We start from the raw sequence: 17,423 nt of genomic DNA, 5'->3' as shown, positions 1-17,423 counted from the left end.
ATCAAATTAGATTATCTAGGGTCCCCCAAAACAGTTATGTAACTTCAGTAGGAACAAAACTAGTTGACATTTATTGAAGACTTCATATGTGTTGGATGCATGACTAAACATTCTGTATACATTTCCTCATTTCATCTACAAAATAAGATACTAATGTTATTATTCTCATTTCTCAAAAATAACTTGAACCAGCCTAGCACTTGAACAGTTTATAATCATGTTATTCTTTCCATAGAATCATGGCTATAGTTCATAGCTTTAAGCCACTAGTGTGGACAAATGGGAGACCAATTTTTAAACAGGATAGAGCTTAGTATTTGAATGAAAAACACTGTAAGCCCAAATTTTGTTTTCAAAACAATTTGACATAGGTGCCCATTATAAAGTGATTCTGGTTTTCTCATGAGAATAATCTAAAAAATTCTTTTGCTCGATTAGAAGATATAAACTATGAAGGATAGGTATATATATATAGGTATATATATATATATATATATATATACTTATATTATTTGACTTATTTAATTACTCATTAACATTTTAAAAGTCTTTCATTATGTAAAGTAATTTAATAACAAATTCTGCTTTTTTTCTCTTTCTCATATTTTATCAAGCAATTTTTTTATTATTTATATTTTTATTAATTTTAAGAAGTGTTTATCCAAATGTTTGCCACCTTTCCCCCTTCCCTCCTTCATATGCCACTTGTGAACCTTCCCAAGAACACTGTGGTATATTTTTTGATTTATTATAATCTTTCTGGCTTAACAATTATATTAAAAATTCTTCCCACAGAGTTTCTGTATCAGTTTTCCCAGCATTACTGGAGCCTGTTTTGGAAACACCTTACCTGGTTTTCTAGAGTATATTTTGTTCATTTCTGTCTAAGTTGTTTCAGATAAACCACGTGTGTGTCTGTGTGTGTGTGTGTGTGTGTGTGTGTGTGTGTGTAAGAGGGGTGGAGAGAACAGGGGGGAACAGAAGGAGAGGAAGAGAGAGAAACCTAAGCAGGCTCCGTGCTCAGCAAGGAGCCTGAAGCAGGGCTTGATCTCACGACCCTGAGATCATGATCTGAGCCAAAATCAAGAGTCAGATGCTTAACCAACTGAACCACCCAGGCATCTCTAAGATAACTGCTTTTTAGATCTGTTTATAAAGTCTGTCACTGAGAATTTATTTTGTTTCAAAATCCAGTTGCCTCATTTTTCTTGTGAATATATTTTTATGGTCTTCACCATGAGTTCTATTGCTTTGAAAGGTGATTTTAAAAATCTTACTTGCATGACATCTAACATTTGAAATTGTGAGACCTCACGGTCAAATATGATAAATAAGTGATCTCTGTTAGATTACTTTACCTCTATTTTTTCCCTCTTTTAACTAATTTGGTAGGTGATATCCTTGAGGATCCCATAAATAATCAAATATTAACATTGCCTGGGTGTCAACACTATGTTGTTCAAGGTGAAGCAATGGGCAGAGGATTCTGAAATATGAGAATCTTTGTGAAAACTCAAGTTTAAGAATATTCCTTTTTCTAAGGAATAATTTTGGGAGAACTCATACCTAAATATGTCTGTATAACAACCAAAACTTTAGAAACTGGGAATAGAAGTCATGAGAGTAGGTTTTTTTTTTTTCTTCACAATTTTCTTTTAAATTTTTAGTTGTGGCAAATGACACACAACATAAAATTGACCATCTTAACCATTTTCAAGTGTACAGTTCAGTTATTAAGTGTGCAGTACAGTTATTAAGTACATTAATATTGTTGCCAACAACCACCATCATCCATCTCTAGCACACTTTTCATCTTGCAAAACTGAAACCCTGTCTTCATTATCACTAACTCCCAATGACCCCATATCTCCAGCCTCTGCCAGCCACCATTCTACTTTCTGTCTCTGTGAATTCCACTACTCTAAGTCCTTGTTAAGTAGGATCATATGGTATTTATATTTTTGGCTTATTTCATTTACCATAGCATCCTTAAGATTCATCTATATTGTAGCATATCAGAATCTCTTTCCTTTTTAAAGCTATATAGTATTCTACTGTATGTATAAGGACACTTTTTTTTTTAAAATCAGTTTATCTCTTAAGGGACCCTTGGCTTGCTTCCACCTTATGACTGTTGTTAGTAATGCTGCTATGAATGTGTGTGCAAATACCTCTTTGAGACCTACCTTCCAATTCTTTGGGGTGTATACCCAGAAGTGGAATTGGTAGATCATATGGTAATTCTATTTTTTGGAAACTATCATATGTTTTCCACAGCAGCTGAACTCTTCTATTCCCACAAAAAGTGCATAAATGTTCCAGTTTCTTCACATGCTGATCAACATGTGAAGAATTGTTTTGTTAGAAATAAACTTTAAGAATTTTCCCTTTGTGCTCCTTTGTTAGGGACATTTGTTTCGTATATCGCAACTATTTCCTAATGAAGGCAACGGCCAATTATTCATGATTGGTAACACTGTGTAGGACAAAAGATATCTTAAAATTAAATTTTCCAGATGATACTTAACCACCACGTATTGAACCTAAAAATGCAGGCAGATGAGAAAGGGGGGGGGAATGGACATTTACTTGACATCAACTGTGTGTGAGGCTTTGCGTTTGGCATTTTGTACCCACTAAGACATTTCACCTTTGTAACATTTCTACTGATACGGGCTAATACTTTCATTTTATAGATGTGGGACTCAAAACTCAGAGAGAGAGTGACTTATAAGGTCAGATAGAGAATTTTAGAGTTGTGCCCAACCCCCTGTCAGTCTGATGTCAGAACCTGTGCTTTTCTCATTATCTTTTCCTATTTAGGGACAAAACACCTCATTTTCCAATCTGTATAATTTGTGAAGTACTTTTTTTCCTTCTTTTAAAAAAGATTTTATTGATTTAATTTATTTATATTAAAGATTTATTTATTTGAGAGAGAGAGAGAGTATGCATGAGCAGGGGGAGGGGGACAGAGGAAGAAGGAAAGTCCAAGCACATTCCCATGCTGAGCCCAGAGCCTGATGCTGGGCTCGATCCCACGACCCTGAGATCATGACCTGAGCTGAAACCAAGGGTCAGATGCTTAATCGACTTCACCACCCAGGCGCCTGTGAAGTACTTTCAGTGCAGATTCTCATGCATTCAATATAATGATCCCATGAATGGTTAGCATCAGTATTACTAAGGTCTGCATTTTATAAATGGAGGAAATTGTAATTCATAGAGTCATGTACTTATCCAAGCTCACAAAGCAAGTTGGAGGCAGAACTAGGACTTGATCCCAGGACCTTTCATTTTTGATCCAAATGCTTCTCACTTTACTGTGTTCTGTTTTACTGTCCCAGGCAACTTGTGTCGTGAAGTTATTTGAACTCATTAAATCAAAGTGAGATTACATTTGTAGACCCTCCTGATGAAAGCTCATGGGATATACAATGCTTTCTAATTTATATTTAATCAATTTGGCAAAGATATAATATCTACCAGTCCCTTCCCTATCCAATACCTAGATCAAAAGTTTATATTCACTAATGTAATTTAGGAAGTCATTCTTCAAATCTTGATTGGATGTCTGCTGCATGCCACACAGTCTACTTAGGGTTGGAGACCCATAGATAAATTCCAAATACATGTCCTTGTCTCCTAGAAGTTCTCAAAATAGCAGGAAACAATATAACACAGAAACGGGTAATAGCACACAATGTAACAGAAAAAGCTTCTCAGAGGAGGAGGTGACGTATAATCTATTCCTTAGGAATGGGCAGGATTTCACTCAGAAGAAAAGGAGTTAAATAATGGTTGATGCTTTATAGAACCACAAGGAAAACTTTATCCAGTTCTAGCTTCCAGAAGGAAATGTTCAGACACACCTTCAGTTTTGCGTGGGTACTGAAGTTTTGTCCCTCTGGCTTGAATGAATTAGTCAAAAAATACAGATAATATGGATTTGTAAGATTTGGGGTTATCAGTATGGGTAGTTGATAGATGAGCATTCTGATTGTCTTGTAGGTGATCTGATCAGGTCTTTGAGGCTATAGAAGTAATTTTAAGGACAGTGTCATATTTTAATAATTCTGATGGTCTTTATTGGTTGGGTGATGGTGAAGATAGTTGCTTGGCTGTCTCTATGTGTGTCTTTCTTCCATAGGGAGAAAGAGGCCCCCAAGGCCTTCCTGGACCCCGGGGTGAGGAAGGTTGCCCAGGTGTGAGAGGACCTAAGGTGAGTATAGACCTCAAGCTGTGGAATTCTTTCCCTGTCCTGGTTTTATCCCTTGAGTTTGATGAGCATCTTACTTTTTCAACATAGTGTCGTAGCTCTTTCTCAGACTCAGGTTTTCCCAGAAGTAGAGCCGAAGGAAAAGAATCAAGTGCAAACAGTTTCTTAGGAGGGGCTCTCAGTAAATTCTAGTAAGACATGAGAGAAGTTAAGGAAGAAAGATGACCTAAAAAGGGTATGGTATCAATTAGATGACCATGGTGGATAGATAGAGCCTAATCCTGCTGAAGAACTGTGTGAACCAATGTTGAACATGTACCTCAATGTGGTCCCACCCAAGGGGAGAGAGCTGAGGTACTTATACCCCAAATTCTATCAGGTATTATTTGCAAGCTGCTCCCAGTGGGTATTAATTCCTCAGCACTCCTGAGCTGCATTGCATGTGGATAGGCTCTGGTACCAGAAAACGCCCTCAAGACAAATCATAGCTCTGGCAGTTGGAAGGGGGTTTGAAAATACTGAAATTTCAAAGCCTAAAGAACTAAAGTGTGGGGCTACTTTTTCGGTGGTTTCATAAATGTCTCTTAACCTTCCAGGATTAGAGAATCTCCTTTAATAAGGCTAGTAAATTTTCTCTATAATCTCTGAGTCCTATAGAGAGTTTGTCTGACCATAGCCACCATATTTTGTACATTCTAATAAGTTACACTTCAATTAATTTTTCCTATTGTTCCTGGGAGCCTTCTTAAGCTTCCTAGCCAGTGTATTCTCACTTTTGTTTGAAAACATATGATTGTGCTATTAATAAGCGGCAGGTCATTGCCATTTCCTGCTCACCCCTACTATGTGAGGAGTTACCGGTATGAATTTCTCCAAGTCACAGGCAAAGGGGAGTGGTAATAATCAGAGTGCTGTGATGGTCATTATAGTTGCTGAAGAGGAAATCTTCATTTCTGTCTACTCATTGCATTTTCTTGGAATTCAGGAATATGTGGTTTCCTAAGTGAAACAAAGGTTTAAAAATCTTATTCAAGCTCAATTCTTTTTATTACTTTCTAACTTTAGGGAGCAAGAGGATTTTCAGGAGAGAAGGTAGGTGACCGTCCTTCCTCTTGTTTAAGCTAGAGAGCAATTTCTTTGGGAAACAGTCCAGAGTCCACTTGCTTTTCCTTTGTGTATGTGAGGTGGGACTTAAAATTTTTTGACAAGGGGATATGTGGGATGATCTTAATAGCCAAACTGCCATGTTCATGAATGGTATAAATCAGGGACATATATGAAAATGTATACTTATCTGTAGTAATTGAGCTGACATATCTGTCACATGATGCTCTTGAAGAGTGGGTCCTGAATTCAAGGAGTGGTAGTCAAGGGGAGTGTCAAATGGGAGATGGAGGCCAGTATGAGTTGATAGGAAAGGAGATGGCACAGTAGGATAACAACTTTACATTCAGATTCAGAGGCAAAGTACTCATTCGCTCATTCATGCACTCGGAAGATATTTTTGTAGGTACCAACTCTGTTCCCCACATTATCCTTGGAGTGACTACAAAGTGATGAACAAGACAGACAAGGGCTGATTGAGCTTCTTTACTTATGTCTCCTGGAGCCACTGATTCATCCATATGGCCTGTAGCAAATATATCACATAATTGTAGTCTGAGAGTTTGGTGTGCTTATTTTCATGCACTAACTCAGCTGTCCTTTGGTTTAAAAAAAGTGCCTGAAACTTGACTTCCTTGTACAGATAGTAGGAGTAAATCAACTATTTCACACATGTAATATGCATTTTATTTGGCTTGCAAAAGTCTGGACATTCTTTTTCAAAAGATGCTTTATAAGAAATATGTTTTTTAAAAAAAATTTTTATTTTTATTTATTTGAGAGAGATCAAGGGGGAGAGAGAAAGAGCATGAGCAGGAGGGGCAGAGGGAGAACCAGACTCCCCACTAAGCAGGACCTGGGATCATGACCATACCTGAAGGCAGATGCTTCACTGACTGAGCCACCCAGGTGCCCCTATAATAAATACAACTGTCATTCTGAGATTGTTGGCAAAACAAAGGGCCATGAGTTGGAAGTGATGGAATATTTGATGAGATGGCACTCTGCAGGGGCCAGTTTTTACTCTTATTTAGTTAGTTTCAGGTTTTCCATTCTTAAGGAGTTTTCTTATGGTAAGTCTCCCCAAATACATACATATGGATATAGTCCCATCCAATTCTTCCTTAATCTGAGAGATCTTCTGAGTTTCCATTGTCTAAATTCATTCAGACATAATTGTCAGTCTTTTTATATTAAAAATGCCAATGACCAAAGAACCACCTTTAACTTGCTGAGGACCAGTGGGAAATGTTTCATTCAGTCTTGTGAAAGAGTTACTACTTGTTCCCAGTGCAAAAGTTGAAAAAGAAGTCTTTCTATCCTTTAGATTTGAGTTTCTTATCTTTTTCTTTGGAAATTAAAACGGTCAGGGAAAACAGTGTATAACACTAGGGAATATTTTCGGAAAGAAAATGATCATTGTTTTTTAATATATGAATGCACTATATAAACGCCATTTCAGAAGGTCTAGATTCTCCTCCCAACTAAAACAAACATTAGCAAGGAAGTTAACATCAAAGCAGGAAGCACGTACACCTGGTCCTCTTTTCCCTAACAGTTTCATCTTCCTTTGCTCCACAGGGAAGCCCTGGTGATGAAGGTGTTGACGGCTTTGTTGGAGAACAGGTATAGAAAGTTTCTCATTTTTATGTTTCTCCTCTATTAGTTTGGTATTTATGCTCTGTATTTATACTTTAAAATATAAAACACTATACTGTATTTTATACTTATATGTATATTTTATACATAGTCTAGAAATGTTAGCATGCATACTCAACAGTGTCTAATCTGTTACTTGCCCTTATTCTCAAAATATAAGGACCTAGAAACATAGCTGTAATCAATTGTCTCCCATAATAACATGTTATAGTTCAGTATCTTTTTTTTAAAAAAAATTATTTATTTATTTGACAGAGAGAGATCACAAGTAGGCAGAGAAAGAGAGAGAGAGAGGAGAAAGCAGATTCCCTGCCAAGCAGAGACCCTGATGCAGGACTCGATCCCAGGATCCTGAGATCATGACCTGAATTGAAGGCAGAGGCTTAACCCACTGAGCCACCCAGGCGCCTAGTCCAGTATCTTATTCCCATTTATTTTTGTTAAATTCTATCAATTAGATATTGTTATTTTTATTGCTTTACTTAATCATTGCTTATCCAGCTTTACCCTCATATTTGTTACTTTCCCTGTATGCCTTCAAAGGAACATGAAAGATCTTGTTTCTTTTCCCCCAGGTACAACTTTTAGAATTTCCTTTAATGGAGTTTATAAACTCCTTTGGTTTTTGTTTTTCTGAAAATTTCTTTATTTTACCATTTTTCTTGAAAGAGATCTTGGGGAAATAATGATTTTCTTCCAGCACTGAGAAAATGGAATTTCATAGTCTTCTGGCTTCTATTGTCTTCTGTCTCTTACTAGCACTGTTTAAGAAGTTATCCATCTTAACCTTCCAGCTTAAGCAGCTCCTGGGTGGCTCAGTGGGTTGAAGCCTCTGCCTTCAGCTCAGGTCATGATCCCAGGGTCCTGGGATTGAGCCCCACGTCAGAGAACCTACTTCCTCCTCTCTCTCTGCCTGCTTCTCTGCCTACTTGTGATCTCTGTCTGTCAAATAAATATAAAAAAAAAATCTTAAAAAAATAAGTTATCCATCAAACTCTTTGTTATTACTTTTGTCAGCAAACTTAAAAAAATATTGTCATGCTGCTTTAAAAATTTCCCTTTCTTTCTAGTTTTCTGTGGCTTTAATATGTTGTGTCCAGGTGTGGGTTTCTTTTTTATTTATCCTGTTTGGAGCTCGTTAGGCTTTTAAATTTGAGCATTTGTGCCTTCAGTCAGTTTTGGAGACTCCTTAGCAACTTCTCATTTTGAAATGTTTATCCTTCGCATTTTCTCTATTATCTCTTTATGGAAGTCTAATTAGAAATCTGTGAGAACTTGTGCTATCTGCAATGTCTCTTAACCTCTTTCATATTTTCTGTTTGTCTTTCTGTATTGCATTTGGAGTACTTTCTCCAGTTTCAAGTTCATTAATTCTTATGTCACTTGTGTTTAATATGCCATTTAACCTGTCAATTGGATTTTTAATTTCAGTTATTCTAATTTTCACTTTAAGAAGTTCTGTTTGATTCTTTCTCAATTCTGCTTGGTCTCTTTTTTAACAGTTGCTTATTATTTTACTCATTTTTTAAAACCTATTTAAATGAATGAAATATACTTATTTTATATTCTGCATATGATAATTCCAATAGCTGTAGTCATTAAAAGTCTGATTTTGTTGCCTGTTGTTTCTGCTGGCTTCTCTCTCATGGTGTCTCCCTCACATGTGTTGTGAATTTTGATGGATAGATTGATTTGATTTTCTTTTTTCTCTCTTTTCCTTTTTTTCCTTCTTTTTCTTTATTTTTTCCTTTTTTGATGACTTTTGATTTAAGTTCATTTTTAAATGAACTTCATCTGTGAGATGTCATTAAGTTCTGCATTGAGGTTGTTTGCTTCTGTCTCATATGTGGTGACACGTCCTCTTGAGATCACTTCAAAATAAATGATGAGATTTGGTTTTTCACACTGCACTCATGGAGTGATCAGAAGTCCTAAGGACAGCCAATCACTATTTTCTAGATTTTTGCTTTCTCTTTACTCTGAACTCTAAGGATTTCTCTTGTTTTTTTACCAGCTCATGAACATATGTGGAGTATCTTAAACTTGGTTACCTGGAATTTATATTATTTTCAAAGGAAGGATTATTCAGGGCATTTAGTCTGTCACGTATAAGTTGGATGGTAAAGAAATTTTCCGCTCTTGGATAGAATGTGGAACTATGTGAAAAAGTTTCTGGTGTGACTTGATATACAAAGCTTCTTTGTATATTTATTTTTCTTTTTCTAGGGTAATCGTGGAGCCCCAGGGTCATCTGGAGAAAAAGGAAGTAGGGGAAATCGGGTAAAGTATGAAGATATTCTTCGCTCATATTTCTACTGCATAAACTGACCTTGACAGTTTATTTTTAAGTTCTGGGAAATAATCCTCTAGTGGTTCAAGTTCTAGATTGGGAGTTAAAGGGCAATAAATATTAGCTCTTTGGAATCTTTAGTAAAGACCCTCTTATGCTGCTAGTGAAATGAATGATGGGAACTGGCGTCCTTAACCCTTGGAACAGTAATCACCGTGCCCTCATGGGCTTTGCAAGGCTCCCTGTCACCAGTGATTAGTCTCACACCCAAGCCCTCTCAGCCACATCCTTCACTACTGTCAGTCCAAAAGGGTCCTTTCCAATAAGATTGTACTATTCATTGTCCCCTGAGACTCCTCGTACATGCCCACCTCTGTGTCTTAACTCATGCTAGGTATCCCATCCCCGAGTGGCTTTTCCAGCTTCCATTTCTAGTGTTTATTTGAATATCACTTTCCCTCCAATTTCCAACTCCTCTCTTTCCTCCTCATCATACCCCCTTCTTGACCATATCTGTCTGTAGTGCCCTCTCGCTTCTCTACATCCTTCCCACATTATATTTCTATGTAAGGGAAGGCAGATGCCTGGTATTTGTACCACAGCTCTACCTTCCTGTGCCCATGGCAAATATTACTAAGCAATTATGGAATCCAGCCAGAGGGATCCATCTCGGGACTGTTATACTCAGCTTCTGTTGATTGACTGGATTAGATAAGGGGTGGAGTTATATTTTCGTGTACCCCTCATAGCATTAGAGTAATGCTTTTACCCCAAGGTGGGGACTGATTTCCTGAGAAGTAACACAGGGATTCACAAGAAATGGTTCTTTTTTTTTTTAAAATTTTTACTTTTATTTATTTGACAGAGAGAGAGATCATAGGAAGGCAGAGAGGTGGGCAGAAAGGAGGAAGCAAGCTCCCTGCTAGGCAGAGAGCATGATGCGGGGCTTGATCCCAGGACCCCGAGATCATGACCTGAGCTGAAGGAAGAGGCTTAACCCACTGAGTCACCCAGGCACCCCAAGAAATTGTTCTGTATTGAGGGAAGCTTAATTGATAAGCTGCAATTTGGGGATTAGATTTTGGAGAAGGTGGGGGACACCCTGCTTCTTTCAAGAGTGGAGAGCCTTCATTTTCCAACCAATTCACTTAAATTCAATAAATGCATGTTAAAGGCTTCTAACTTGTAGAAGGTATCCAGCAAAACACTTAGAAAGTTAGGCATATCATAATTAGGAACCAAATGCCAGACTCTGTACTCAGCATTTTAATCGATTATTCCATTTAATTTCCATTGCAACCCGATAGAATGGGTACATCTGTTTCACAAAATGGAATCTTAGAGAAGTTGAAGAAATTTGCCTAGCTGGTAAATTGGATAGCAGGGTTGGAATTTAGAATTAAGTAACTCCCTTTTATCATTATATCAGGTGAGAAAAGAGATAAGGTGGAGTTACAAGTAACAATAAGAACTGGCTTTTTTTTTTTTGGAGTGTAGAGAGCATCCCATTCCCTGGGTGTCTGAGAACCAGATCTCAGAGATGAGTCCCATTTCATTAGGGTCAGAGTGTGGCATAGACCCTCTAGAACAAGGCATATAACACAATTTGAAAAAGCTTCCTAGGGTGGGGGCTCTTCCCAACTCTGCAGGAACTACTACACAGAGGGGGTACCATTAATGGTACTTTAAAAAAAAATTGTGTTATGTCACCGTAAAACAGTAGGATTTTGGGGTTTTTTTTTTGTCTTCTATCTGCATTTAGGTTGTTTTTTTAATTTTTTATTTTTTCAGCTTAACAGTATTCATTATTTTTGCACCACACCCAGTGCTCCATGCAATCCGTGCCCTCTCCAATACCCACCACCTGGATTCCCCAACCTCCCACCCCCCCGCCACTTCAAACCCTCAGACTGTTTTTCAGAGTCCATAGTCTCTCATGGTTCACCCCCAGCTTCCAATTTCCCTCCATTCCCTTCTCCTCTCCATCTCCCCTTGTCCTCCAGGTTGTTTGTTATGCTCCACAAATAAGTGAAACCATATGATAATTGACTCTCTCTGCTTGACTGATTTCACTCAGCATAATCTCTTCCAGTCCCATCCATGTTGCTACAAAAGTTGGATATTCATCCTTTCTGATGGAGGTATAATACTCCATAGTATCTATGGACCACATTTTCCTTATCCATTTGTCCGTTGAAGGGCATCTTGGTTCTTTCCACAGTTTGGCGACCATGGCCATTGCTGCTATAAACATTGGGGTACAGATGGCCCTTCTTTTCACTACATCTGTATCTTTGGGGTAAATACCCAGCAGTGCAATTGCAGGGTCATAGGTAAGCTCTATTTTTAATTTCTTGAGGAATCTCCACACTGTTCTCCAAAGTGGCTGCACCAACTTGCATTCCCACCAACAGTGTAAGAGGGTTCCCCTTTCTCCACATCCCCTCCAACACATGTTGTTTCCTGTCTTGTTAATTTTGGCCATTCTGACTGGTATAAGGTGGTATCTCAATGTGGTTTTAATCTGAATCTCCCTGATGGCTAGTGATGATGAACATTTTTTCATGTGTTTGATAGCCATTTGTATGTCTTCATTGGAGAAGTGTCTGTTCATATCTTCTGCCCATTTTTTTAAAAAGATTTTATTTATTTATTTGACAGACAGAGATCACAAGAAGGTAGAGAGGCAGGCAGAGAGAGAGAGAGGAGGAAGCAGGCTCCCTGCTGAGCAGAGAGCCCGATGCGGGACTCGATCCCAGGACCCTGAGACCACGACCCCAGCCGAAGGCAGAGGCTTAACCCACTGAGCCACCCAGGCGCCCCTGCCCATTTTTTGATATGATTGTCTGTTTTGTGTGTGTTGAGTTTGAGGAGTTCTTTATAGATCCTGGATATCAACCTTTTGTCTGTACTGTCATTTGCAAAACAGTAGGTTTTAAGAGAGGCAACCATTTGCTTATAAGGTCATAGTCTTTTGGCAAGTTGCTTTACCTCACTGGTTCTCTTTCTATAGTAGGAGCGCTAGAAATACTTTTCTCTTTTTTTGCCCCTTTTTCGTGAGATCTTGCTGTGTCAGTGCTGCCCATGTCTGTGATAGAGAGAGCCTTCTTCTTATGTGTGTTTCTGCATAGGAATATCAGGGAGAAGTGGAAAGATCAGGGACTCAGGGGAAGGGAGGACTTGGTCCAACTTCCCTGAGCCTTGGGTTCCTCGCCCACACTATGTACTTCCTGAGTTGTAAGGATTCAGCGAGGTAATGCACACCTAGGGCCATATAAACAGACTTCAATAAAAGTATGCTCTTTTCTGCATTGCAGTCTCACCTATTTAGCTGCAAATGCTTTAAAGTTCAAGTACTATATTGCTCTTTTAATGTGATTCTCATTTCCCCTCTTAATGTTCTCTTTCCTTTAGGCAACAGATGATCTTTTAAAGTGACACTTTTTTTTTCCCCCGTGATTTAAGGGCTTGACAGGACCCCCTGGACCTCCTGGAGAGCACGGAGAGCCTGGGTTAAGAGGAGACCCTGTAAGTGCTGGGAGAGGGATTAGAGCTGCTTTTATCCAGGGACTTACAAATAGTTTGCTTAGACGCAAAGACAACAATTAATTATTCATCAATGAGGCATCTGTTCAGCCTATCTTAGCCTTGCAACGAATAAGAGATTTGTGAAAACACCCCATCTTATAGAACATTTAGGTTCTTAAAGAACTGAATGCAACTTTAATTGCATTGAGTATTCAGGATTTCTGAGCAGGCCTGGACAATTAAAATATCTACTTTGGTACGTTTAAAAAAATCACATTTCCTTTCATTTCTTTTCCTATCTTTCCCGTCCATTTGAGGTAAGCAAACTTTTCTTTTCTCAGGGGGATCCTGGAGCAGAGAGTTACATCCAAGGCCCTAAGGGAGAAAAAGGAAGGCGTGGACATAGGGTAAGATGGTTTCTGTTTGTTCAGGGTTGCTGGAACATGTGGGAAAGATGCTAGCTGGTGAAGAAGGCTTGAATGTTCTGGTTGGATCAGTATAGAGAGCAAAACTGTGGCACTCCACTGCCACAGAGACAGGAGCTCAGAATGCTAATCTCCACTTAACAGCCTTGTCCTGGCATCCTTATCTTACGGTTCTTTTTTTTTCCCCTGAAAAAAAAATCTCATTTCCCACAATACTAGTAACACAAGTTACTTAATCTCCTTTATCCTTAGTTTCTTCATCTCCAAAATGAAAGCATCAGGCTCAGTGATGCCCAAGATCTTTTCAGTTTAAAAATTCTTCAATTTCATAATGATGTCTTGATTTAAAAGTGGTCAGGCCATTACACGGCTGACTCACTATTCACCACTGCCAGTGTTGATGTGAATTGAATACTAGCCATTTTTAAAGATAAGATACTTGTCTAGTTTGGAAGATTGGAAGTGTCATGACAGAAGACCTTACCAAAGGTAGAAGACTTGTTAACTTTGTAGATACTGCTAACTGGTTGGAAGACATATTTAGATGTTTTATGTCCTAGTCATTAAAATGCATGACTGAAAAATGACTAAAGTAACCCAAGTGTCTCAGTCCCCACATCTTATCATTCCAAATTTCCAGAAACAGCGTCTGCACAGCAAAATGTTTATAACTGGAAAGTACCCTCTATTTGCTTTGGACTCCAAATTACCTTCTTTGACAAAACTTTAGGATGTTGATTCTCTTCCCTTTTGTGGCTCATTCATATCCATTTCATATATATCCAGTCCCAAGTACAATCCAGTTTATAACAGGATCAGTACTATGTAGCTATGCCAGGAAACTGTCACTCCTTACTACAATAATTTCTCATCTTGTTATTAATTATATTTATTTTGAACGAACTCCATTGAGATGGTTCTCTTGGGTGAGTTGAGATCAGAGAGCCCAGTGGTTAGATACTCAATCAGTTATGGGATTGAGCTAAGAGAAGAGCAGGCCAGCACCCCTTAACCCATCTGGGCCCTGGTTTCCTCATCTGCAAGGTGGGAAGGTTAGAGAAACCATTTATAAGCTTCCATGAGTTAGTGGTTGTCATGGGAATTAAAATGTATGAATTGAGTTCATTTCCATGATTTGCTCATGGTTTTACAGCTGGAAAAGCACTCCAGTCTCTAGACAAACTCTCCAGTACTCTGCGCATCACAGCGCCCCAGCCATGGGGCGAACCTCCTGCTTGCAGTTTTTAGAGGTCTCCATCGCTGACTTTATAGCTAAGGGCTAACTTGGAACATTAGATCCCTGAATTGCGTGTGCAAACCACAATTGTGACCCTCTGAAGTGGTGCCACGTCACACCGCACTTGTGTTCCACGTGGTTTCTACTCCCGTGCTGAGCTCAAAGAAGGGTGCTAAGTATTTCCTGAATAGACTTGGGTAATAAAAGTCACTCTCACCAGTTACATATAAGCCTGCTGCTGCAGAGGCTGAAATTCTTGAGGTAGTCCATTAAATTCCATTAGAAGATAGACCTCTAGGGGGCAGTCTTTCCTCGGTACAGGTTTCCTTGGCTATCCTGAAGCAGAAGCAGAGCGTTCCTATGAAACCAATCATAAACAGAAACGGAGTAAGCAAAGAAGCAATTACCATTAATTTCCGTGGAGACATGTGTAAGTGTTCCCAGACCCCCAAATAACCTCTCTTAGGCTTCCCTGTTACCTTAGGACACATCTTGCTAAAGGATGCACAAAATAAATTGAGATGAATGGTTGCTCACAGAGTTCAAAGCTATGGTTGCTGCAGGCTGAGATGATGCTGAGTGCGGTCCCTGGGGAAGAAGCCTGGCTTGGCAGGGCCTCTGTAAAGGCTCAGTGCAAAATACATACTGAACGTTGTTTTCACTTTTTGCTCTTTTTCGTAAAAGTGAAAATCCTCTTTGTATTTCTTTTGGTTAGTGAAACCTGGTACTAATGTAGATCTTTCATAAAAGTGACGTGGCTGAACACATACTTTTAAAGAGGGAGGATACCTGTATTTGGTTCTGAGTTGAACCAAAGTGCAGATTCTATGTTGCAATTTGGATGGAGACAGTCCCCTGAAGGAAGCAGTCTTTTAAATGAAACAGAAACTTCATTATACACCCAGTGTGGGGGAAGGAATGCAAAACCCGTCATGCTTTTCCTCACTTCTGAAAAGGAAAACCAATACAAGCCTTTTGGAAGGCAGTCTGGCAATGCACAGCAGCTAGGACTGCTGTTTGTTGCTTGTATATTTAAATATACAAGTTTATATATATTCATATGCAAGTGACAAAACCTGACTAACAGTGTTTAGCTAATAAACATGTTTTTGATAATCCAGGGAAAGGTGATTCCTGGATTGATGCATAGCTCTATGATATCATTAAAAGCCAGGGATGTCATCAGGGACTCAGGCCCTTTCTTCCCCGGTTACATCTTCAATGTGGTCCCTGGGCTTACCAGCCCAAGCATTTGTCTTCATGATTACATAAAATGCCAGAAGGAAAGGCGCTTTCCTTTCATCAGGTCATGGTCAGCAGTATTCTCTTTTTGTCCCCTTTGGCGCGTTGACTGGCTCCCGTGTGCCCCGCCTGCCCAAGATACCAGGGAAAGCAAGTTTCTGACAGAGGCAAGTTTCTGACAGAGATTTCCATGACTGGTTCAGACTTGTCATAATTCGTTCCTTGGGGCTGGGTGTGTTGTCCTAAATGAAACATTTTCTCAGCAAGTAAGAAAGGGGCAAGAGTGTTGTGTAGCCCCCAACTGCATCTGCCATGGGTTAAGGTTTGTATGTCCTTTGATCCAATCTCTCCAGTTCTAGAGATTTATCTAGAAGCTAATCATGGACCAACACAAAAATTTAGCTCCAAGGATGGAGATTAGATTATTAGATTTTAAATCACTACATTGCTTGAATGTCCAGTGATAAGGGATTGTTTATATAAACAATGGCACACAATAAAATATTACTAAGCCATGAAAAATAGTTTAGAAGACTATTTCATAACAAGGAAAACATTCATGATGTAATATTAAGTGAAAAGACCAGATTACAAAACTCTATATTCAGCAGGAGTCCAAATTTTTTTTAAGATTTTATTTATTTATTTGGGAGAGTGAGAGAGAGCATGAGAGAGGAGAAGGTCAGAGAGAAGCAGACTCCCTCCTGGGCTGGGAGCCTGGACTCTGGGAACATGACCTGAGCCGAAGGCAGTAGCACAACCAACTGAACCACCCAGGCACCCAAAGGTCCAAATTAGTAGAATATAGCTATATCTGTTCTGGAAAGATAAACACCCAGAAATTAAGCTTTTTTTTTTTAACCTTACCTTCTGAAGTTTTGAAACATTCTATGATGAACTTGTATTTTTTTTTACCCTGGCTTTTAATTTTGAAAAATTTTAAATCTACAGAAAAAGTTGTAGTTGCAAGAACAGCATAGTGTACACCAATTTTTATCATTTAGCTGTATTTGCTTTATGTCTCTCTATACAAATACATAGGTAATATTTGATATATTAATATTGAGCTATTTGATTAATTACTTAATTAATCAAGGATTAATTGAAGGTCTTATAACATTTCTCTTCCAAATAGTCAGCAAGTATCTTTTTTTTTTAAGACTTTATTTATTTGACAGACAGAGATCACAAGTAGGCAGAGAGGCAGGCAGAGAGAGAGGGGGAAGCAGGCTCCCTGCCAAGCAGAGAGCCGGATGCGGAACTCGATCCCAGGACCCTGAGACCATGACCTGAGCCGAAGACAGAGGCTTAACCCAGTGAGCCACCCTGGCACCCCCAGCAAATATCTTTTAAGAACAAGTACTTTTTTTTATATAAACAAAATACAGTCATCATACTCAAAAAATTTAATATGGCACAAAATTATTTTCTAATATGCAGTCCATATTTAGATTTCTGCACTTGCCCAAATGAGGCCCTGTGTTTATTATTGTTGTTCTGAAATCTAATCAAGTACTGTGTGGAATATTTAATCGTCTTGCCTTGGTTGTATCCTTCAATCACAGCTGTTGTCCAGTTATTTGTTTCCATGACATTGACATTTCTGACCAGTTAGTTTGCTAAACATCCTTCAGTTAGGATTTGTCTGATAGTTTCCTCATGACTAGACTCAGATTAAGCATTTTTGGCAGATTAAGCAAGGCAGTTTCCTTCTTCTTT

At 38.7% G+C, this 17,423-nt stretch overlaps 1 protein-coding gene across 1 annotated transcript in view; it reads left to right on the top strand.

Annotated features, from left to right (window-relative positions):
• LOC122910132 (collagen alpha-4(VI) chain-like) overlaps positions 1-17,423 on the top strand; it is a 113,058-nt gene that overhangs the window by 43,055 nt on the left and 52,580 nt on the right. The window contains exons 13-18 of the mRNA XM_044254832.1: positions 4,151-4,222; positions 5,285-5,311; positions 6,905-6,949; positions 9,209-9,262; positions 12,738-12,800; positions 13,142-13,207. Coding sequence (XP_044110767.1) covers positions 4,151-4,222; positions 5,285-5,311; positions 6,905-6,949; positions 9,209-9,262; positions 12,738-12,800; positions 13,142-13,207 — 327 coding nt within the window. The remainder of the gene's footprint in view (positions 1-4,150; positions 4,223-5,284; positions 5,312-6,904; positions 6,950-9,208; positions 9,263-12,737; positions 12,801-13,141; positions 13,208-17,423) is intronic.

The sequence above is a fragment of the Neovison vison genome, chromosome 6, assembly GCF_020171115.1.
Source record: "Neovison vison isolate M4711 chromosome 6, ASM_NN_V1, whole genome shotgun sequence".
Lineage (NCBI taxonomy): Eukaryota > Metazoa > Chordata > Mammalia > Carnivora > Mustelidae > Neogale > Neogale vison.
Note: the sequence above shows the minus strand (reverse complement) of the source record. Positions and strands in the feature narration are given on the sequence as shown.